Here is a 22,282-nt window from a genome sequence, read left to right as displayed (position 1 = left end):
AATCAGCTAACATATGCTAATAGAAGGCAGTCGATTAAGTTAAATACCGATGTTGACTTAGATTATATAAGATATTCACCACTCTATGACACATTCAACGGCTTAATTGTCTAGATATTGTCCTTTTCATACTTATAGCTGTATCAGTTGAGTTTGATCTTATGAGTCGTGATTAGAATCTCAATCTCTAGCCTGTCTTTGGTTGCCGATTAGGGTAGTATCGGGGTTTCAGCCGATCTTACCTGATTTAGCTTTATATTTTATGTGTTTAATTGATATGCTAGATCTGCCCTTTTATTTTGAGACCTTGTTGCATTTAGGTATATTAGGCTTTTCGTTTGGTATATCTTACTTACTTTAATATCTTAATATAGAGTGGTATCGGAGTATTAGCCGATATATGCTAGATCTATCTGATCGGCTATGCTATGAATATATATAGTCTTGTTGTTAATATATATTTCGATCTAAGTAATTTATACTGTCTCGGCATGGCGACCGATCTATCCCAATCATTTGATTTAAGTATATATCGACATAAGGATTATATATCATTAATATCTACAGCCGATCAAGTAGGTTTAGTTCTTTCTTATTCATGACTGCCGACCGATCTACATATGACATCGACTCAAAGACAAATGGTACGTCATCGGCAACTAGCCGATTGACTATTGTTTATGGATTTAACCGCGGTTTCTTGGTCTTTGTTTCTTGTTGATTATAGGATCAAATCAACTGGCATGCTCACACACCCAAAGGCAAGTTTTGAACCTGCACTGGAGTTTAATTAGATCTTCCAGGCCTCGTGTTTTTACATCAATAATTATGGATGGAGGAAATAGACTTTTAAAAGAATCAAAGAATGAAATGGTACTTTTATACTTTTGGAAGGAGGGACTCGAAACCAGCCGTCCACTCCTCCTCGGTCGACGGTCGGTCTCGGTCCACTCATCCTTGGTTGGTCTCGGGCGCGCGCACGGCGCAACCCGACCGGACACGGGCGCGCACGGTCGTGCCGGACCAGACCCAGTTCTCTCCGCTCGCGTAGTTGTATCCTCTTCCCCGACACAAGGCCCTAATTGATCGAGCACTCGCCCGGTCGGCGGTCGCCCCTTCGTCTTCCCGCCGCCGCCGCCGCCTAATTTTGGAACTCCCCCGACCCGCCATAGAACGCCGGGTGCTAAGACCCTAGGCATCATGGCGATGAGCTCCGCCACAATGGCGTCTTCTCTCCGATGCTGCCCATCAGCCGGCGCCTTGCTCCGCCGGCCAGTGGGGACGCGGCCCGGCCCCGATAGGGTTAGCGCTGGCCTTCTTCGATGCAGCAAGCGTGGCAATGGAGTCGTTGGCTTGAGGTTGTCCTGCGCGGCCGCGTCTCCCGCTTCTGGCTGCTCGGAAGCCCTGCCGCCATATCCTGCTCCAGGCTCGTACACACTGCCCGGATCGCCGTGGTGGGCGGAGAACTTGTCCGAAGAAGACGCCACGTATTTTTCTCTCGCGGATTCCGACCCCCCTGGGAAGGGCCGGGAGGAGATGGACGCTATATGGCATGCTCTTGTGTCCGGCCCCCTCGAACCCGTCTTCCGCGTGCTGCGGGAGATCGGCGCCGCCGGCAACCTCTTCCGCTGCCGCAGTTTCCACATCGGCATCCTCTCCGGTAAAAAGAAAAACAAAACCCATCAATTTCTCTCTTCTAGCACCATTCTTTTTTTTATGTCACAATAGGTTTTCTGTAATTTTAACCATTAAACATGGAGTTTTCTGAAATTTATTCTCTCTCTCTCTCTCTCTCTCTCTTACCATTGTGTTCGAAGTCCTGCACTTCTCCTCTGTTATGAAAAAAGTGAATAGGCCCGAAATTCACCTCCTGTATGCTTGTCTCTTCCTTTATTGTGAAAAAAAAACACCACCTGCCCTTGTGAAATTGCTAAGGCTGCTCCTCAGGGCTGTCATCTCCAGTACCGGTTAACTAAATGCTCCAATATTTAGGGCCTGTTTGTTTGGTTTACAGGGACTTATTCCAAGTCCCTGTCACATCGGATGTTTGGACACTAATTTGGATTATTAAACATACACTAATTACAAAACCCATTCCATATCCTTGGACTAATTCGCGAGACGAATCTTTTGAGTCTAATTACGTCATGATTTTGACAATGTGATGCTACAGTAAACTTTTTATAATTATGGATTAATTAGGCTTAAAAAATTCGTCTCACGGATTAGCTCTCATTTATTAAATTAGTTTTTTTTATTAGTCTATGTTTAATACTCCAAATTAGCGTCCAAACATCCGATGTGACATGGGCTAAAAAGTTTTAGCCCCATCTAAACACCCCCTTAGTTCAGTCTCTTACACGGGATAAGATCCTGTTTTTCATGTTTCTCTTAGCTTATCAGTCTGCATAGAAAGACACTTTTATAATATATATATGAACACGAATAATGCAGGCATGCAGCACCAGAGATGAACTGAGGTGATTTGTACATGAGTTACTCTGGGTGTTATGTTTGCAGGTGCTTTGTTAGTTATCGCCGGTTTTAGCCAACTATGCAACATGACACCATTCCTTTTCGTGGACATTGTTCTTGGATATATGTTCTACAAGCTAAGCATCTTAGCAGCAGAGTTGCAAAGGAACGGCAGGGCAAATAACATATGTGCACGGATACAACTAGGTGAGTCAGAAAGGCTTTTTGTCTTACCATGACTTTTTCTTACCATGGGTTACTATGTCCGCAGAATATGTCATGTAGAAAGAAATACGTGCATGAAATACGTGATTATGCATTCTACTCATATATGCTCAATAATTTAAGCTTTATAAAATACTTTCTTTTAACGTTCGACTGTATATCCTTTTCGTACTTAATTTGTATGGTTTGTTTGCACCTATGCTGATAGCGCATGATCCTTTTCTTTCCATTGCAGTTCTGTTATTTGTTTTGTCTTTCAAGGATAGCCGTGGTTATCAGGTATAAAATACCCACTTCTCGTCAGCAAACAGGCACATGCAAATCCCATTCAAATATGCTTCAAGCCTCACTAGTTAACGTTTTTGCCTTTTTGTTCTTATGACAGGGCACGTACGGCGTCCTTGCAGGATTGATCTGGTCAGTGTTTTAGTATATTAACCTTGATTATCATCGATAAGCATGCCTCGTATATAAGTAATCAAGCTTTTTTTTTCTGTTACCACATTCATATCACCGGAATACTTTTCCTGTTCTGTATATTTCATTGACAAAGAAGGCATGAACCTCTGAATTGTAGAGTTTTATACTAATTCTTAGTGTAATTGTGATTGAGGGTTATATTGCAAATTGTGACTATTCAGGATTATACATATTCATTTTAAACTTTAAATAAGTGAATTGGGTTTGGGATGGGTAAAGGGTTGCTGATCCCTGTCTATTGAACCAATTTCTGATTACAGATCCTTGTTTACTGTGGTTGATGTTCCCTAGAGAAAAATGTCTTCATTGCTTTGTGTACTAACAATTATCTGCTTATCTCAGGTTCCTTAATGTCCAACTATACTTCCGAACCGTCTACTATGAGATGGTTGGCACCAACTATATCCGACTCTTCTGGCTTGGGGTTTACAGAATATTGCAAAGCAAAGGTGGTCTTATAAAAGTGGCAAAGGGTCTCATTATGTATGGATGCAAATGGAAAAAAGAAAACTAGAACAACATAATTAAGTTATAGTCGTTTGGTTTGGTTTGCTGGTGGCACTATTCACAGATTCACTGGAATCACTCATTGTAATCTATTTTCTATTTTAGATGGTAACTAGTATTCTGGTAGACTCAATGACCCAAATGTAAGGTTGGATATCTGAATATCTAATATGACCATTTAATGAAGATAGCATGCTATATATGTTTTGCAGGAGTAACTGATTGTCTTTTCACAAATTTTGATGGCTGTACTCTTTGCTCAAAATAATAATAATAAAAAGGATGATGCCTGTGTTGATGAATCACGAAAGTATCTTAAAAAATTTTAATGTGTTATTGGGCAATCTGGATGTCTGGATTTGATGTTATAAGCTGGTTTAAGGATTTCTAGCAAGTGGAACCCTTATCTGATTCATTCTCATCACACTGGTAAATACTCCAGTCTGAATGAAATAACATTCTTTATAAGGTTGAGTTCGAGAGGACAAGTTAGGATGAAAACTCCTCTCGTTTTTTAAGCATGCTTCCTGAACTACTAAATGATAGTATAATTTTTTTTAAAAAAAATTATATGGTAAAGTTACTTTAAAATAATCGTATTAGTTCATTTTCAAATTTAAAATGATTGATACTCAATTAGTTATATGATAATAGTTTGTTTTGTTTTGCGTATTTCTGAAGCACTGAATCTACATGAGGTAGCATGTACACTGAAACTTCTGATCACTTCAGTACATATAGCCAAATTTGCCGCAGTGCAAATTCAGGGCACGGCTGCCTCGCTAATAACCAACAAGAGTTAACTTAGACCGGCTTAATCATCAGCTACTTGGAGGATACGTAATCTATGCTGCCTCGCCAATAACCAACTGGTTAATCAATAATCACCACCTATAAAAGTGGGTGTCGTCCTCTACCTCGGAATCGCGCCGCCATTTCGCCGCGTCCGCGCCGGAGAGAGACCTACTGGCCAAGCCCTAGTTTCGGAACTCCCCGTGGTCGCTGGCCGACAGCAATGGCGATGACGCTCCGCTTCCCCGCGGGCGGCGCGACCTCGGTGCCTGCGGCCATGCCCCACCGCGTCCCCATGGCGACCGCGCCCTCTCGCCTCCCCGCGACGGTGGCCATGGCGTTGGTATCGCTCCGCTATCCGGGCCTGGAATGTTCGGTAAACCCCCCAATCCTCTTCCGCCACCACCATCATCTCATTTCTGCCGAGTTCGTCACGCGATTTCGTTTTGGGGAAGCAGATTTCGACTCCTTCCGCGGCCATCCGCCTTACCCCGATCAACTCGGTCACCCACTTCGACGTGTTGCGCCTGCGCGCGCGCAGGACTGACGGGGAAGACGATGTCTCGGCACTCCCGGAGATCGACGGCGCCGCCTCCGCGCTTCCCTGCACCGCCTCCACTGCCAGTCCTCGTAGCTGCGTCCCCGGCTTCCCCAACACCCAGAGCGCCTTCCCCAACACCCGGCTCTCCCTCTTGGGCTGGATTCTCAAATTAGTCCAGGAGAGATTCTCAGGAGATCCTAGTTTACTCTCAAGCTTATTGGTTCTTCTGATCGGTGGTTGGCAGACTGCTTACTTCAAGGAAGCTGTAGAAAGGAGGATCAAGGGATCCATGCGCATTCCTCCCTGTATCCTCACCATTTTCACGTTCTGTGCGGCTGTAGCAACATTGCTGTACAAAGCGGTCAAAGCTAGCGAAGAGTTAGATGGCATCATCTCGCATCTCATCAAGAAATTCGAGAAGCTTCTAGAGTCCCATGATGTGAAGACGCAATCTGAGAAGCTTCCGGAGCCTCGTGAGGCCGAGGCGAAGTCGCAGGCTAAGGAGGTGAAGACTCAAGACAAGGTATTAGCCTTAATTTATATCTATTTTGTTTGTTATTGTTAACTCATGGTGAATTATTGCTAACTCCTGATGAATTATTATTAACTCCTGTTTACTTAATTATAAATGTTTCCTTTCTGTTTTCTAGAGCTAGGCACCGGCAATGCAGCAACTAACATGATGCACTACAGGAGCAATTGGGCAATGCAGCAATTAACATGATGCACTACAGGAGCAATTGGGCAGCAAACGTAGAGCAAGTGAACCGCAACAGTATGTAGAGCAAGTGAGCGACAACAGTATGTTCGATCTCCGAGATACTCATATTTCTTCCAGATGTTCGTATAGGCATAGCTGTTACAGATACTCACCTTTGTTGATACTCATTTCTTCCTCGTATGGGGATATAGGCATAGCTGTTACAGATACTCACCTTTGTTTTTTCGCTATTCCTGTATAGCTGTGACAGATACTCATCCTTCCTCGTATAGCTGTTACTAGTATTCACTTCTGTTGTTTCATAGTTACATGGATTTGTAAAATTTGCACCTGTTAATAGACCATAGATAATGGGTCCACATTTTAGAGAAAATGAAAATCAAACGTGGAGCATCAAGATAAATAATCCAACATAACCATTCCAGAAAAAAAGCAAGTTACGAGCTGTCGAATGCCATAAAATATCTCCAAGGAGATCAGAAACGAGAGAAGAGCATTGCTAATGCATATTCAGTTCACAACTAGTTCTAGGAAGTTGACATTCAAGTCAGAACCGAAGATATCTTCGGTGGACTTGCCACAAGTAGCTAATGTCAAGCGTTATTTACTCATTTACAACGATTCGACAAAATAGGATAGCCACAAAATTATCTAAATATAGCTTAAGAGTGTATTGATGCCATTTCTCCCTAGGCTTCATCTGGGAACATGCTTGGTGACCGGGTGATTATTTCATTAGCCTCAGGCAATGGCGAATCTCTTGCATCAGCCGCATAAAGTATCTTCTGTACAGCCTTGGTCATCTGTCAAGACAATATTCATCAGGTTAGTAGTAAACCAAAAAGAAAAGAAACTATTTGGTCAATGAATAGGAGTATAGGACCTCAGAAATTATTAGCCTTAATCTGCGCCCGCAAACAGGCACAATACTGGAAGATCCCTAGCTAATTACTTACCGGAAGATGCTCCAACTCTGGTCTTTGACACAGTATCTCAATGTCGCGCAGCTTAGAAAAGTAGAAGTCTCTTTCTTTCTCCGCGCTATCCATAGAAATTTTCAGGCCTGCAATCTGCAACTCAATAGAGATATTCGCATTATCAAAACTCATAAGTTTGCAATTTACTTAGCATTGAAGATGCAAAACATGACCCTAACACGCTACATAGCGAGGATGATTAGAATGTGGATTAAAGGTAGCAATATCAATGTAAACAACTACAGTCTACAGAACACTGAACTTCAAAGAAGTGGATAGCTACAACAGTCAAACAGAATAGTCATTGGGCTTTTGACATTAGAAGAAACTTTAAAAGATGCAGGTCGCATTATTAAGATGAATCAGCTACTTGGATTATATGGTCCATACCTTCTCAGATAATTGCTGAATCTGTTCTATGTAATGCTCTTCAGAGATAACATTGACTTTACCAACGCATGGACCTGTTTAATTGGGCAAAAATAGAGCTATTACTAAATGAGATCAAATACAAGTGAATCATGCTTCTATGGTACCAAATAAAAAGGAGCATTGATTTTAAAACACTCCTAAGTAGATGAGAGACTGGTGGCACCATCCAGCTTCTCTTAAGGCCTTGAATTGATTTAATCATTACAGTATGAGAGCAAAGTACTCCTATGAACCATAAAGGCACACTTGAAGTCTCACTTATTAATACTTTAGTGATGCACATAGTATCAAACAAATTCAATGTACCTCCATCAGCTGAATTTGCACTAGACAATCTATTAGCTTGTAGTGATTTGGACGACTTGTTGGAACCTTTGAGACTGCGTTCTTTGCAACCCTTAGACCTCCTCTCTACAGGATTGTAGTTTCTGAAAATTGAACACAAGCCTTCTCAAATCTCAACTCCATAATTAGCAACAGAATGCAATTATCTTACATATTCAGCATAACCAAGGCACATACTCATTCATGATTCCACCATTTACAGAATCACAATATCTTTTCAACCATTGCAGAAACTCCAGGTTATCCAATGGACGTCCCTTGACAAGCTTGTTGACCTCAATATTCTGCACGGAACATCCACTGTTGATTAGAACAAACAGCTTGTATGGGGCATATGATCTAAAAATAGTTGCAGAGGGACACAGATGAAGCATTAGAACAAAGGCCTCACAATCAGATGCCATCCTGTGGCACAAGTCTAATCTAATGACCTTGTTACATAGAGTGAAAATAGGACAAACACAACAACAGTACATCTTCAACGTGCACTAATTTTGAGATAAGAAACCATGAAAGCAATCACCAGTCCACCATCATTCTACATAATAACACAACCTAATCACATTGCCATATCCTAATGATAGTACGGTTACAGAATACATTGCTGCCTTTTGCTGCACAATACTAAGATATAACCAGTATCATGAATCATGAGACATTTTGTATCCATGCCTCACAAAATCAATCTTTGCAGTATACACACTACAGCTCTACACAAAAAAGAGCTTAACCAGTTTTCATTTCCACTTGTCGTTAAGCACAACATCAATCTGATTTCAGTACCGCAGAATATTGCATAACAAATTTAGTCCATGATGAATATTTTTGTCATCTCACTATGCTAACGTCACTAACAGGCATGCTTCAATGGAAAATCTCCTGATACCATAAATTTAGAATCTCAAGAAACCATCAAAGCCGCAAGGGCGTGATCATGAAAACCTACATGTATCAAAGACGCCAAGCACTCATTTGTGAGGCCAGAACCAATACCTTGCTCAACCGCAGCTTGTTGAACACATCTTGAAGAATCTTGTAGTTCTGGATCATGTCATACTCGGTCTTAGCATCAAAATTCACCTGCAAACCCCATGACAATAAAGCATCAGAACCGCCTAAGGCACCTATACAGCATTACATAAAGCAGATCGATCAAATCCAAAACAACAGGAATGAAGAAGCATTGACCTTGTGCATTGGCACCACCCCAGGGTGAACCATATCCATCAACTGGCACTGCACCGCCCCTGACGCCGCCTGCAGGGGAACACGACCAAAATCCCAGAAAAATCAGCACACAACAGTCCGAGTCCCAGCCCAACCACAAGTTCCACACACACCCACTCCTAAATTGCAAAAGGATCAGACCCCTACGCCTTCATGGTTTCATCCGAGGAACCAAATCGAATGCGGGGGAAGGAAAGAAATGGGGGGGCCCTTACCTCCTCGACCTTGGCGAGGGAGAGCTGGAGGGTGGCATTGATCCAGCTGAGGATCTCCCCCCTCCCGACGAAGTACGCGCTGTCCATCATCCCTATGGTCGCCGCCGCCGCCGCCGCCGCCATCTCCTCCGCTGCTCTCTCTCTCTCTCTCTCTCTCTCTCTCTCTCTCTCTCTCGATCGGGGAGAGCCGAGCAAACTTTTCGAAACGCCTCCACGCGAATGGCAAGCGAAAAAGAAGCCAAAAAAACAACACGCGCACACAGAGACGAAAGACGAGCTAGGCGTTGCGCTGCGTTCGCTTTTGGATTTTTACCACCCCGATTCCGGTCACCACCCACGTGACTCTCACCGCGGATCCACCTTCCGCGTCGCGACCTCGGAAATTCGAAACGTTTCGGAGCGTAAACGGCGGAGCAATACCCGGTGGGAGGTGACCCTACTCGCAAATTCGAAATGGCGCGGTGGGACCCAGCCGCCTTTACTGGCTCGGCTCTCCCCGTCTGCACCGTTTCGACGAGTCCTTTCACGCCGACAGGTGGGTCCCGTTCCTGTGGGCGGTGTACAGTGAGTCGCCACGGGCTGACCGGTGGGGTCATTGACTATGACGCGGGCCCACCATCTGCGCGTGCGCATTAATTGGGGACCAGTGGCCGTGCTGCCTGGGCTTGCATTTAGTGTGCTGGTGGGCCGGGCTGGGAGAGAGAGAGAGTCAGGATTTTGGGGCCCACTTGAACTGCCGGGGGTGGACCGTATCTGGGCCTTGTACGGTCGAGTGGTTACATCGGTTTTACATCTGCTACAGAGTACAGACTGAAACAGGAAGCTGTTGCATTAATAGGGTTCGTTTGGAGAAACTGTCCTGTAGCTGTTGTTTCCTTCTGCTTTGGTTACTGAAACTCGATATGTTTGGCTGATCTTTAAGATTCGATGAGTACAGATGCAAAGAGAGATATATATGCGTTGATTATGTTTTGGTAAGTTGGTAAAGATGAACAGACGAATTCAGAGATGTCCAAATGGGTGTGTTTCTTCTGTTTTTCTCTTTGGTGTAGCTGTCTCTGAAAGACTGAAACTATGCTCTCATTATTAGTGAGTCTACCTGCTAACGATGAGTTGATAATGGATCATGCAGATTGTTGTTTCAGTTATTAGTATTTTGCATCCTAGCATACTTATCAGTCTCGTTCTCCTCCAGTCTACCTTCGACAGTTTAGAGAATTCAGAAAGGCAATGCTGAAGAATTTCACATGGGCATTCAGTACTTTATATCGATATAACGTGCGAACTTTTCCAGTAGGATAGTGGTATCTCCTATTGAATCACAGGTACATGCATGCATGGTATATCAAACAGTTGATTTGGCATCACCTGTAGTAACTAATACTGCAGCAAGATCAGTCTAAAAGGCACATGAAGATAAAGACATCAAAAACGACTGCTACCATCCGCTATTACATCTGCTGCACATTTGCCCCGTTTCACCGACATGAGTAGTGTGACTAACAGTAAGCTAGTACCAGCAGGCTACTCGATCAGTAGCACTTGCATCTAGCAGCTCATCTCGCATGATCACATCCTGATGATCATTGTAATAGAATCTGCATCGCTCGCTACCCCCTCACTGTCTCACACAGGTCACTCACAGCACAGCGCTCCAAAGATCCGAGTGGCAGTAGTACATTTCTGCCTGAACAGCAGGAGCCAAACAGGAACTGATCATGAATCCGAGGACGGTGAGTCTCGACAAACAAGGTGACATGTTGCGTCAAACAGGGCCATCAATCATGCAGGGCACTGATCCTTCTTCTCCTCTCCTCTCTCAATCTTCTCAGCTGCACCATCGGAAAAGCAGAAGTACAACTATGGAGGCACGCCTAGCTCCTCCTCGCGAGCACGAAACGGCGGACCCCCCAAGCAAGTTGGACGCACGCACTTGCCTCATATGCATAGTGATCTCGAGCACAGTGAAATAAACACTTCACTCTTCCTTAATTTTACAGAGCTAGGAGTATTATGGCACTGTTAATAGTGGGACAGTACAGTTGTAGCTAGGGACTACCAGGGTAAATTACAGAGATATTGTGTTACTGATTGTCTCGACATTTCTGAACTTTTGCCCCCTGATCCTGGGTTCATGTTCTGGACTCTTCACTGCATGTGTGACTAACTCAGATAGTGCAGTTGAATACAGTTGATTAGTTAATGGCAATGCTACTGTTATTAGCTAGTGGGTAGGGAAAAGCGCGATTAGTAGCGGTGTCACAGCTCGGAGCTTTGTTTGCTTTTCCCTAACCTTTTCTGCTCGTTAAGCAGATGCGAGGTAGTAGTTGGAGTGTTTGCATTGCTAGGCAGGATACGTACATGGTACTAGCGTGCGTGGGGGCAATTTCTTATTCAGTCTAGTACAATCCCTTTCTTGCCTAAGCTTAATCTTCTACATGAATCTGCAGGGACCAGCTATGAATATATTCTAAGCATGCATTTTGAGGTCCAGTGATGGATCATGCCTCCCACAAACCCTAATCATGGACCTGATTAGCTTAAAAGCAGACTGTCCTCTTGCATTATACACGAAAGAATACATAGCTGTATACATCACTGAAAACTGTCCTGATATTCTTCCAACTTGCGCAAAAATTACCAAGCTTTAATTCAAGCATGTGCCCAACATCTCGGCGCATTTCGCTGCAGGTTCCGAAACGCATCTCCTTTTTCCGCAGCTATCCAAAGTTCCAAACAAAAACAGATCATGAAGGAATTGTAATCTGTTCATTATCTGCACCTGGTGATGCCGTTCTGGAGCATGAACAGAAACCGTCCTGAATATTGTGGCACGGGAACTTTCAGGATAATGTCTGAAACTCTGAATTATCGAAATGCAGCATGTAACAGCAACGACGACAGCCATCGCATCACATATAGTTTCAGAATTCAGACAGTAGCAGGCTAGCAGCAGACAGGGTGGCGTGTGTCGTCCAGGACGCACACGAACTGCCACAGCCTTTTCTTTTTACTCCATCTCCATCCTCTGATGAGCTGAAAGAAAGGAACGAAATGAAAAGAAAAAGGTAGAGATCAAAAAACACACCAGCTTTAGCAGGCACCTGTTTCTCCCTGTAAAGCGTGCCGACGATGAGCTAGTCCTCGTAAACATGCGAGGCACTGGCGATTCGAGTGACAAACACAATATATAATCCGATCCGTACGAGTATAATACTCCTTTTTTGTGATCTGGAGTTTTTGTGAAAACACCAGTTGATGGATGCGGCTGCTCCAATCATTTCTGCAATCTGGCCATGCTGCCAAAGCAATCCTCAAAGCACCAACACAGCACTGAGGCCCTGTTGTTTTGCTCACTCACTCGCTGCCTTTCTTGAGGTTTTGCCTCCGATTTGACAGTAGTGGTGCTGCAACCAGAAATACTAGTCTACTGAATTTTAGTACATGTTTGATACTGATAGCTTGATACTACTCATGCTACAAATCAGGAAGGCAGGAACAGTGGATTGTTCAAATTTTCTGAACCCTTTTTCCGAGGGTCCGTTTAGTTCCCCAATTTTTTTTCCTAAAAATATCACATCAAATCTTTAGACACATGCATGAAGCATTAAATATAAATAAAAAGAAAAACTAATTGCACAGTTATGGGGGAAATCGCGAGATGAATTTTTAAGCCTAATTAGTCCGTGATTAGCCATAAGTGCTACAGTAACCCACATGTGCTAATGACGGCTTAATTAGTCTCAAAAGATTCGTCTCGCGGTTTCCAGGCGAGTTCTGAAATTAGTTTTTCCATCCGTGTCCGAAAACCTCTTCCGATATCCGGTCAAACGTCCGATATGACATCTAAAAATTTTCTTTTCCCCAACTAAACACACCCTGAATGTGCATGTTCTGAATCTTTTTTCCTTGAAGATGTGTATTCTGAATCCAGTTTAGGAGTTACAGGCTAGCGAGTTTCAGGCTTTCAGCCCGAGTTTGCGTAGCCCTTATTTTTTACTGCGGCGAAGCACTGAGTGGAGTAGTTTTCAAATGCTATCAGTAAGCATTTGGAAAGCAACATGAACAAGCATTTAGAAAGGAACAGAGACAGTATACTACGTGTATTAGTAGCTACTCCTACACTACTACCTACTCACTCCGTATTATAATAGATGACGTTTTTGACTTTTTATTTGCAACGTTTGACCATTCGTTTTATTTAAAAAATTAGTGTAAATATAAAAAAAGATAAGTCATATGTAAAGTACTTTTAATAATAAAGTAAATGACAAACAAAATAAATAATAATTCTAAAATTTTTAAATAAGACGAATGATCAAATATTGACAAACAAAAACTTAAAAAGACAAGTAATATGGGACGGAGGAAGTTAAACACTGAACACGTCAACATCTTCATCGACAAGGCAAATCCGATGAGCAACTCCATGGATGTCGATCGATCAGAAGTACGTGGGCGGTCAAAAAGCTCGTCAATCCGTAGGCCTAATGTTGTGTCAGTTGTCAAAAAAAAAAAGCTTTCGTCAGTTTCAAAGATGCCCATTTGTTACGAAAACGGCTGCTTAATTATTCTGCTCAGCTACCTAAAGGATTTATGGTCAATATGACTAGTAACAAACGTAGTAATTAATCCAAGCTAGCGTATATATTAACACACATGTGGTGAATTCTGTACTGAGAAAGTTTCGCTAACTATTATACGAGTACCTTTCAGAGTGTATCATTCTATCAAAGGTTATGTTCACATTTGTTTTTGGAATGTGTGGATTAGTCTAGTCCAAAGAACACTTAAGCCCACGTGATGCCACCATTATTCTAGCTCGCATGCATACTAGTGGAGCACAGCTTTTCCCATCCTCCATGATCATCTCTAGTTCGCTAGGAGGGTAGAAATCCTCACATCCTTGCTTTTGCGTTGCTAATGACATTATTAAGTCCCCAAACAAAGTTACTAGTACTACCTGTCTACCTCACATCGGCACATCACTGATTGCTCGTTGCTCCAACAAAAGATAAAAAATGGCTTCATTGCTACAACTACGAATATATCCGTAAAATTGCAAAAAATATTAACTGTTGGCACGTAGGCGGTACTGTTGCTGGCATAGGTCCATACATGCTGGTCGCGTGGATACTGGATAACGCCATGTGCGAGCTGCAAGTTTTTTGGCCCGTACCGGTACGTACGTGTGGTGAAATCCTCAGGGGGTCGCGTGCCGTCAAGTACTGTATCGTCGTCGTGTCGGTCCGACGCTCCATCGGGACATCGGGGTCGCATATGTACGTAGCCGGAAGCAAAGCGAGTCCGTCCTCCTCCGTCCCGAAAAGCTCGCCGAGATCGTGAAAACTGAAACGTGCGGTCCTTGCTTGTACCGTAGGCAGATCGCAGGTGGATGCCGTCACGGCCGGACGCCCCCCCATCCCTTTGCATCGGACAGGCGGTCAAAGGCGAGAGCTCGAGATGTGCAGCAGTGCAGTTGAGCTGATTTCAGTAGCCGAGTTGCCCATAGGCGAAGGGGAAAGGCGAGGCGAGACCACACCACATGGAGCGCAGCAGCGGCAGCGGCAGCGCCGTGAGAGGAGGCGGAGGAATCGCGAGGCGCGCGCACACGCTGACACGCATGACGCGGCACAGTGGCACAGTGCGGCAGCGGCGCTGCCAACTGTGCGCGACCTCTGCCTGTGCTTCGCGCTGCCCGCGCCCTGCACTGGTCCACCCTCTCACGACCTCCGCGAGGCCGCGATTTCTCTCTGCTTTAATTTTTTACAGTAGTTTGGTTCTTCTCCCCATGCGCTACCGCGGCCGCCCTCAACGCACTTGCCGTCACCAGCCGCTCGCTAGTGGCGAGAGTGTTGTGTGACTGTGTGCGACCCTGGTCAGGTCAACTCCGCGAGCAGATGCGGGCTTGTCTGATTGTTCCCTCGCACTGTTTCCCGTGGAAAACTGCTCATATTTTACGGATGGTAGAGTTGTAGCATCTCCTTTGCTCAAGCTCGATTTTTTCTTTTGTTAATACAAAGTGGTCACTGCTAAGGTCACATGTAAAAGAGCTGATCTGCTGCACTTGCTGCTTGCCTGCCGCTATTTGAGCTGTAAATAAAATCCAGGATTTGCAGTGAGGAGATTGTAAAGCTCACCACAAGCTAGTCTCTCCGTTCCAAAAAAAAAAGACAAACCTTAGATTTCCGTGTCTAACTTTGACTGTCTGTCTTATATAAATTTTTTTTATAATTCATAATTTTATTGTTGTTAGATGATAAAACATGATTAATACTTTATACGTGACTTGTTTTTTTAATTTTTTATATAATTTTTTTAAATAAGACGGATAGTCAAACATTAAACACGGAAACCAGGTTTGTCTCTCTCTCTCTTTTTTTACGGAGTGAGTAGTTTTCACTGGCACCGCGCCGCGCACTGCCAGCATCTCTCTCCTCCTCTTTATCTCTCGCCCCGACGCCGCGCCCTACTTCCTCTGAAGTCTGACCTGACCTCCGCAGCGCGGAACACAAAAGCACCACCACCACCACCCTCTCCCTGCACGTCACGAAGCCCGAGGCGAACCAAAGCCCCTCCTCCTCCTCCTCCTCCTCTCTGTAACCCCACCAAGAAAGCGAAGCGGAGCCCGGAGAGTGGGGAGAGTGTGTGCGTGTGTGTGTGTGATTCTCCAATGCCGCAGGGCGGCGCGGCGGCGGCGTGAGAAGCTGAGGCGGGTGTGAGCCGCGCGCGCGCGTTGTTGGCTCTCGGCTCTGCAAGAAGGGTCAGGAGGGTTGGGAGGGGACGCATTGCAATGGCGGAGTCGGCGGCGGCGGCGGCGGGGGACGGGAAGGTGGAGAAGGCGGCGAACGGCGGCGTGAACGGGTGCGATGCGGCGGGGGAGGGGAAGAAGAGGGCGGACCAGGCGGTGGCGTTCCACGAGCTGTTCACGTTCGCCGACAAGTGGGACCTGGTGCTCATGGCGGCGGGGAGCCTTGGCGCGCTCGCCCACGGCGCCGCCATGCCGCTCTTCTTCCTCCTGTTCGGTGACCTCATCAACGGCTTCGGCAAGAACCAGACCGACCTCCGCACCATGACCGACGAGGTCTCCAAGGTCCGTGCTCTTCACAGTTTCACTACCCCCACTTATCAAACTTATCTCCGCGATCTCTCGAATCATTTTTAGTGTTGCTTCGATGAGGTTTCTTTGTCCAAGATCGCTGGTGTTCATCACCTGTTTCTTGCTCTTTCTCGCAGTATGCCCTCTACTTCGTCTACCTCGGACTGGTGGTGTGCGCCTCCTCATACGCAGGTGAGCTTCCGTTTCTTCTCATACCCCTGTATTTCCGTAAATTTCTTCAAGCACCCTCTGTTACTGTTTTCTCCCACGCACCAAGGCTCTTTTGGGGCGTTGTGAAGAAATACGGGGGCTTTATTGCAAAACATGATCCGGTCATGGCCGGTGTGGGGCATCTCGAAGACCACCCCACTCACAAACACAAGTCCCATCGCCATCAGGCCAAACGGGGAGGAGAGATTTAACAATAATCATGTTTGTCCTTTTCTCGTGTCGCCGAATCCGGCGGCGAGGTCGCTTGCCGGAGTTCATGGCGGCGGCGGCGGCGTGGAGGCCGCATCAGTGCGCACCAAAGTCGTAGTAACATCGCGCAACGGGAGTTGCGTTCTTTCTTGGGCGCTGAGAATTCGTGATCTAATCCGCGGTTATCTCTTCGTGGTTTCAGAGATCGCGTGCTGGATGTACACCGGGGAGCGGCAGGTGATCGCGCTGAGGAAGGCGTACCTGGACGCCGTGCTGCGCCAGGACGTGGGGTTCTTCGACACGGACGCGCGCACGGGGGACATCGTGTTCGGGGTCTCCACCGACACGCTGCTCGTGCAGGACGCCATCGGCGAGAAGGTCGGCAACTTCATCCACTACATCGCCACCTTCCTCGCCGGGCTGGTGGTCGGGTTCGTCGCGGCGTGGCGGCTCGCGCTGCTCAGCGTGGCCGTCATCCCGGCCATCGCCTTCGCCGGCGGCCTGTACGCCTACACGCTCACCGGGCTCACCTCCAAGAGCCGGGAGTCCTATGCCAATGCCGGCGTCGTGGCAGAGCAGGTAACAATAATGGCTACGGCTATTCCCGTGAGCAACTTTACTGCTACTGTAATTACACTATTACTGTACCCCCTGTACTAGTCAGTGTACTGTCCACTGCAGCTTAGTGCGAAGTGGATTCGGGTTAGGATCTGTATTGCATTAATCTATGCATTCCGTGGTGGGTGCTTTGGACTTGCACTTGAATTAGGGGTGGTGGGTAGGTAGTAATTTTTGGTGTTGTCTGCTGATTAGGAGCCCAAATCTTGTTTTCTTATGGCGAATGGCGACTAGCCAACATGCGGTTTGGTGCTTTTCAACATTTTTATTCCATGGGAATCCTATGAGCTATTCCATAACTAGGTGGGGCAGAACATTCTGCATGAATTGTTATGGTGTTTCTGCTTTGAAGCTGACTTGTGTGCTCAACTTTTGGTGTAGTGGCCCATTTGATCCCACATGTGGATTTGTATCAGGAGTGACCGATTTTTACTAGAGATCTTTCTCAATGAATAAAATTAATTAAGGCTTTTCTAAACTTCTCTTGAGCATCCAGGTTGGCATAGTCTACCTAACAAACAGAGCAGTACTGCTAAATTGACATGCGCGAAACACCTAACAAACAGAGCAGTACTACTAAATTTTGCTGAAAGTGGATAGAGTTTTGTAGTATCAAAATTATGCGTAGTGGGTGGTTAGCCATGACCATTTATAGGCGTAGGATGGGGACAGTCAACTGTCAACAACAAAAATATCCGTGATCACTTTTGCACATTTCCAAATAAATCCACAGATATTCTACTATGTTTATTAAATTGAACTGTCATATGGAAATAAAATTTCCAGCTGCTTTAAAAGATGTGCAATTTCATATTTCCTTACTGTGCTCTATTTGCCTCTTCCAGTAAATGAGTAAAGAATATTTATTTACATAATTGCCTGCTACTTTTTACTTGCATGCTGACTGTAATTGGGTTTAAACATTTCAGGCAATTGCTCAAGTTAGAACAGTTTACTCATTTGCTGGAGAGAGCAAAGCACTCAATTCCTACTCTGAAGCAATTCAGAATACCCTGAAGCTTGGGTACAAAGCTGGGATGGCAAAAGGTTTGGGTATTGGGTGTACATATGGTATAGCATGCATGTCATGGGCATTGGTATTCTGGTACGCTGGTGTCTTCATCAGGAATGGGCAGACTGACGGTGGCAAAGCCTTTACAGCTATCTTCTCTGCTATTGTTGGTGGCATGTAAGAAGAAATGCCAAATTTATTTCCTGTTTTGCCAATTTTGTCATGTATATTAGTACATTATCGTTACACTGATGTCCCTTGGAGTGTAATAACTGTTTTAATTTTGTTGCTGCAGGAGTCTTGGCCAGGCATTCTCAAATCTTGGAGCCTTCAGCAAAGGGAAGATTGCTGGTTACAAACTGTTGGAGGTCATTCGCCAGAAACCCTCTATAGTTCATGATCATAAGGATGGGAAGTTGCTGGCAGAGGTCCATGGAAACATAGAATTCAAAGATGTTACTTTTAGTTATCCGTCAAGGCCTGATGTCATGATCTTTCGGGATTTCTCCCTTTTCTTCCCTGCTGCGAAAACTGTTGCGGTTGTTGGAGGAAGTGGGTCGGGCAAGAGTACTGTTGTGGCTTTGATAGAAAGGTTTTATGATCCTAATGAAGGTAAGAATCTCTGTCACAGAGGGCTCTTGGCTTGCTTTTTTTTTTCCTTTTGAATATTCACTTAAACACCCTTTCACCACAGGCCAGGTTTTGCTTGACAATGTTGATATTAAGACACTTCAGTTGAGGTGGCTGAGAGATCAGATTGGTCTTGTAAACCAAGAACCTGCTCTTTTTGCAACAACTATACATGAGAACATATTGTATGGAAAGCCTGATGCTACAATGGCTGAAGTCGAGGCTGCAGCAACTGCATCCAATGCTCATAGTTTTATATCTACTCTTCCGAATGGCTACAACACGATGGTGCGTCGACCTTTTTTTGGGATGTATGTGTAGTCAAGTCTAATTCACTCAACACTGATTATTTCTATTTTTGACAGGTAGGGGAACGAGGAATACAGCTGTCTGGTGGTCAGAAACAGCGTATTGCAATAGCTCGTGCTATGCTGAAGAACCCTAAGATACTGCTCCTTGATGAAGCTACAAGTGCTCTAGATGCAGGCTCAGAAAACATTGTCCAAGAAGCTCTAGACCGGCTGATGACTGGAAGAACAACGGTAGTTGTTGCCCACCGTCTCTCCACTATAAGAAATGTTAACATGATCGCAGTCATCCAGCAGGGCCAAGTTGTTGAGACTGGCACACATGATGAACTTCTAGCAAAAGGGAGCTCTGGAGCGTATGCCTCCCTGATTCGTTTTCAAGAAATGGCACAAAACAGAGACCTTGGTGGTGCATCTACCCGCAGGTCACGCTCGATGCACCTGACCAGTTCACTTTCCACAAAATCTCTCAGCCTCAGGTCTGGAAGTTTAAGGAACCTGAGCTATCAGTACAGTACTGGGGCAAATGGTCGCATTGAGATGATTTCAAATGCAGATAATGACCGTAAATACCCAGCACCACGAGGTTACTTCTTCAAGCTCCTGAAATTGAATGCTCCTGAATGGCCTTATGCAGTGTTGGGCGCTGTTGGTTCTGTCCTCTCTGGATTCATTGGTCCAACATTCGCCATTGTTATGGGAGAAATGCTTGATGTGTTCTACTACAGGGACCCCAATGAAATGGAAAAGAAAACAAAATTGTATGTGTTCATCTATATTGGCACTGGCCTATATGCTGTTGTAGCTTATCTCGTGCAGCATTACTTCTTCAGCATCATGGGAGAAAATCTTACAACCAGGGTTAGGAGGATGATGCTTTCCGGTATGCATTTCTGGCTATGCTAAATCTAATGCTCTATTTGTTGTGTCATCTTGAATTTTTGTAAAACTCCGTCACTTTCTGCAGCAATACTTACGAATGAAGTTGGTTGGTTCGATGAAGAAGAGAACAACTCAAGTCTTGTGGCTGCTCGTCTAGCAGTTGATGCAGCTGATGTGAAGTCTGCAATAGCTGAGAGGATATCAGTGATTCTGCAGAACATGACCTCCCTTATGACATCGTTCATCGTTGGTTTTATTATTGAGTGGAGAGTAGCACTGCTTATCCTGGCCACCTTCCCTCTTCTTGTGCTTGCTAACTTTGCCCAGGTAATTTCTTGGCCTTCCTTTTCCAGTGATCTATTCTGAATCTTACCTTATAATTCCATGTTCATCCCCAAGGAAAATTGTAAATGTTAATGGTATTTAGGTAATTCGGTATTACTCGTCAACAGTAGGGTAATACTGACATGTTTCTTATGATTCTTCCAGCAACTTTCGATGAAGGGCTTCGCTGGTGACACAGCAAAGGCGCATGCCAAGAGCAGCATGGTTGCCGGTGAAGGAGTGAGCAACATCCGCACAGTGGCAGCATTCAATGCTCAGAACAAGATCCTTTCTCTGTTCAGTTATGAATTGCGCATACCTGAACAGCAGATCCTCCGCCGCAGCCAGACATCAGGCCTTCTGTTTGGCCTCTCACAGCTCTGCCTGTACTCATCAGAAGCACTCATTCTGTGGTATGGTTCTCATCTGGTCCGGTCTCATGGATCCACCTTCTCCAAGGTCATCAAGGTCTTTGTTGTCCTTGTTGTGACTGCCAACTCCGTTGCCGAGACAGTCAGCCTTGCCCCAGAGATCGTCCGTGGAGGTGAATCCATCCGCTCCATCTTTGGCATCCTCAACAGGGCGACAAGAATCGAGCCTGATGATCCAGAGTCAGAGCGTGTCACCAATGTCCGTGGGGACATTGAGCTTCGGCATGTCGACTTCGCCTACCCGGCTCGCCCTGACATCCAAATCTTCAAGGACTTCAACCTAAAAATCCAAGCTGGGCGCAGTCAAGCTCTGGTGGGAGCCAGTGGGTCTGGTAAGAGCACTGTGATTGCTCTCATTGAGCGGTTCTATGATCCGACCGGGGGCAAGGTCACCATTGACGGCAAGGACATTAGGAGGCTGAACTTGAAGGCCTTGCGGCTGAAGATAGGCCTAGTGCAGCAGGAGCCTGTTCTTTTCGCAGCCAGCATTCTTGAGAACATTGCCTATGGCAAGGACGGTGCAACGGAGGAGGAGGTGATCCAGGCGGCAAAAACAGCAAATGTGCACGGCTTCGTCAGTCAGCTACCCAACGGCTACAAGACGGCGGTCGGCGAGCGAGGCGTGCAGTTGTCCGGTGGCCAGAAGCAGCGGATCGCCATTGCCAGGGCGGTGCTCAAGGACCCGGCCATCCTGCTGCTGGACGAGGCGACGAGCGCGCTGGACGCCGAGTCGGAGTGCGTGCTGCAGGAGGCGCTGGAGCGGCTGATGAAGGGGCGGACCACCGTGCTGGTGGCGCACCGCCTGTCGACGATCCGAGGCGTGGACCGCATCGCCGTCGTGCAGGATGGCCGGATCGTCGAGCACGGCAGCCACTCTGATCTCGTGTCCAGGCCGGAGGGGGCGTACTCGCGGTTGCTGCAGCTGCAACACCACGCCTGACGATGATTAGTATGACATAAGTCTTTTGCTCTTGTGATTGGAATGGTTACTTGTTTCACTTCTTCTTCTTCTTCTTCTTCTTCTTGTGGCTTGGTGGTTAAGTTGATGTAGATAACTAGGGCAAACTTCTATGGTCGTTGTGCTATCTACCTAAGTTTAAACTGGAACGGTGTAAGATGTGTCTTCCTCCTGAAACGTATGATGCAAAATTGAGATGCAATTCCTCTGTCTGTCCCCTATCTGTTCGTGCTACTTTCAAAATTGAGATGCAACTCCTCTGCCTGACCACTATCTGTTCGTGCGTGCTACTTTCTGCGATCTCTATCAATCGTCAACCGTGCATTGCATTTCTGCGACGGAATTTATCTATGGGCCACTTTTTCGCACCGAAGTTCTGGGAAGCTGGCCCATCCAAAGAAAATCGGCTTAAATCTCGGCCCAAACGATCAAGGCACGAAGTGACAAACCAAGCTTCCGAAATGTTTTCTCAACAAGCGCCTCAGAATATGAACCGTTTGCATGGCATACTGTACTCTTGGAACATCTGCACGGTTTTACGCATTATTACTGTGCATCGCTCGCCTGCGCTGACAGAAGCACAGGGCAACGTAACTCAGCCAAAGCGCGCAATTAAGGGTGTGTTTAGTTCGTGAAACGATAATTTTTTTTGTCATCGAATGT

General features: G+C 45.6%; 4 protein-coding genes across 6 annotated transcripts; 3 read left to right on the top strand and 1 right to left on the bottom strand.

The window, feature by feature from the left end:
- Positions 1 to 1,064: 1,064 nt before the first annotated feature.
- Positions 1,065 to 3,887, top strand: LOC107275957 (uncharacterized). Its single transcript, XM_015781050.3, has 5 exons — positions 1,065 to 1,660; positions 2,521 to 2,682; positions 2,936 to 2,979; positions 3,086 to 3,117; positions 3,523 to 3,887. The coding sequence occupies exons 1-5, from the start codon at positions 1,201 to 1,203 to the stop codon at positions 3,692 to 3,694; spliced, it is 870 nt and encodes a 289-aa protein (XP_015636536.1). The 5' UTR covers positions 1,065 to 1,200; the 3' UTR covers positions 3,695 to 3,887.
- Positions 3,888 to 4,613: 726 nt separating this feature from the next.
- LOC112938589 (uncharacterized) lies at positions 4,614 to 6,122 on the top strand. 2 transcript variants are annotated; one of them, XR_010741078.1, is made up of 4 exons: positions 4,614 to 4,855; positions 4,938 to 5,543; positions 5,714 to 5,870; positions 5,933 to 6,102. XR_010741078.1 is itself a non-coding variant. In XM_026024564.2 (3 exons), exons 1-3 carry the CDS (start codon positions 4,703 to 4,705, stop codon positions 5,674 to 5,676), a joined length of 765 nt encoding a protein of 254 aa, XP_025880349.1. In that variant the 5' UTR covers positions 4,614 to 4,702; the 3' UTR covers positions 5,677 to 6,122. The 2 variants fall into 2 exon arrangements, 1 of the variants encoding a protein (XP_025880349.1); XM_026024564.2 differs by having other exon boundaries at positions 5,671 to 6,122.
- A 38-nt stretch (positions 6,123 to 6,160) lies between these two features.
- On the bottom strand, positions 6,161 to 9,177 carry LOC4337174 (microtubule-associated protein RP/EB family member 1A). Its single transcript, XM_015781049.3, has 8 exons — positions 8,938 to 9,177; positions 8,684 to 8,752; positions 8,489 to 8,575; positions 7,673 to 7,779; positions 7,457 to 7,578; positions 7,109 to 7,182; positions 6,698 to 6,811; positions 6,161 to 6,544 (listed from the first exon to the last, which is right to left on the bottom strand). The coding sequence occupies exons 1-8, from the start codon at positions 9,058 to 9,060 to the stop codon at positions 6,431 to 6,433; spliced, it is 810 nt and encodes a 269-aa protein (XP_015636535.1). The 5' UTR covers positions 9,061 to 9,177; the 3' UTR covers positions 6,161 to 6,430.
- A 6,240-nt stretch (positions 9,178 to 15,417) lies between these two features.
- LOC4337173 (ABC transporter B family member 19) lies at positions 15,418 to 21,821 on the top strand. 2 transcript variants are annotated; one of them, XM_015781045.3, is made up of 9 exons: positions 15,418 to 16,030; positions 16,174 to 16,228; positions 16,659 to 17,035; positions 18,004 to 18,263; positions 18,382 to 18,698; positions 18,781 to 19,004; positions 19,082 to 19,907; positions 19,992 to 20,233; positions 20,396 to 21,821. In XM_015781045.3, exons 1-9 carry the CDS (start codon positions 15,731 to 15,733, stop codon positions 21,599 to 21,601), a joined length of 3,807 nt encoding a protein of 1,268 aa, XP_015636531.1. In that variant the 5' UTR covers positions 15,418 to 15,730; the 3' UTR covers positions 21,602 to 21,821. The 2 variants fall into 2 exon arrangements, with proteins under 2 accessions (XP_015636531.1, XP_066165588.1); XM_066309491.1 differs by lacking the exons at positions 15,418 to 16,030; positions 16,174 to 16,228 and adding an exon at positions 16,454 to 16,567.
- Positions 21,822 to 22,282: the final 461 nt, after the last annotated feature.

This window comes from Oryza sativa, chromosome 4, assembly GCF_034140825.1.
Source record: "Oryza sativa Japonica Group chromosome 4, ASM3414082v1".
NCBI classification, from domain to species: Eukaryota; Viridiplantae; Streptophyta; class Magnoliopsida; order Poales; family Poaceae; genus Oryza; species Oryza sativa.
The sequence above is the reverse complement of the archived record's forward strand: the minus strand, read 5'-3'. Positions and strand labels throughout refer to the sequence as shown.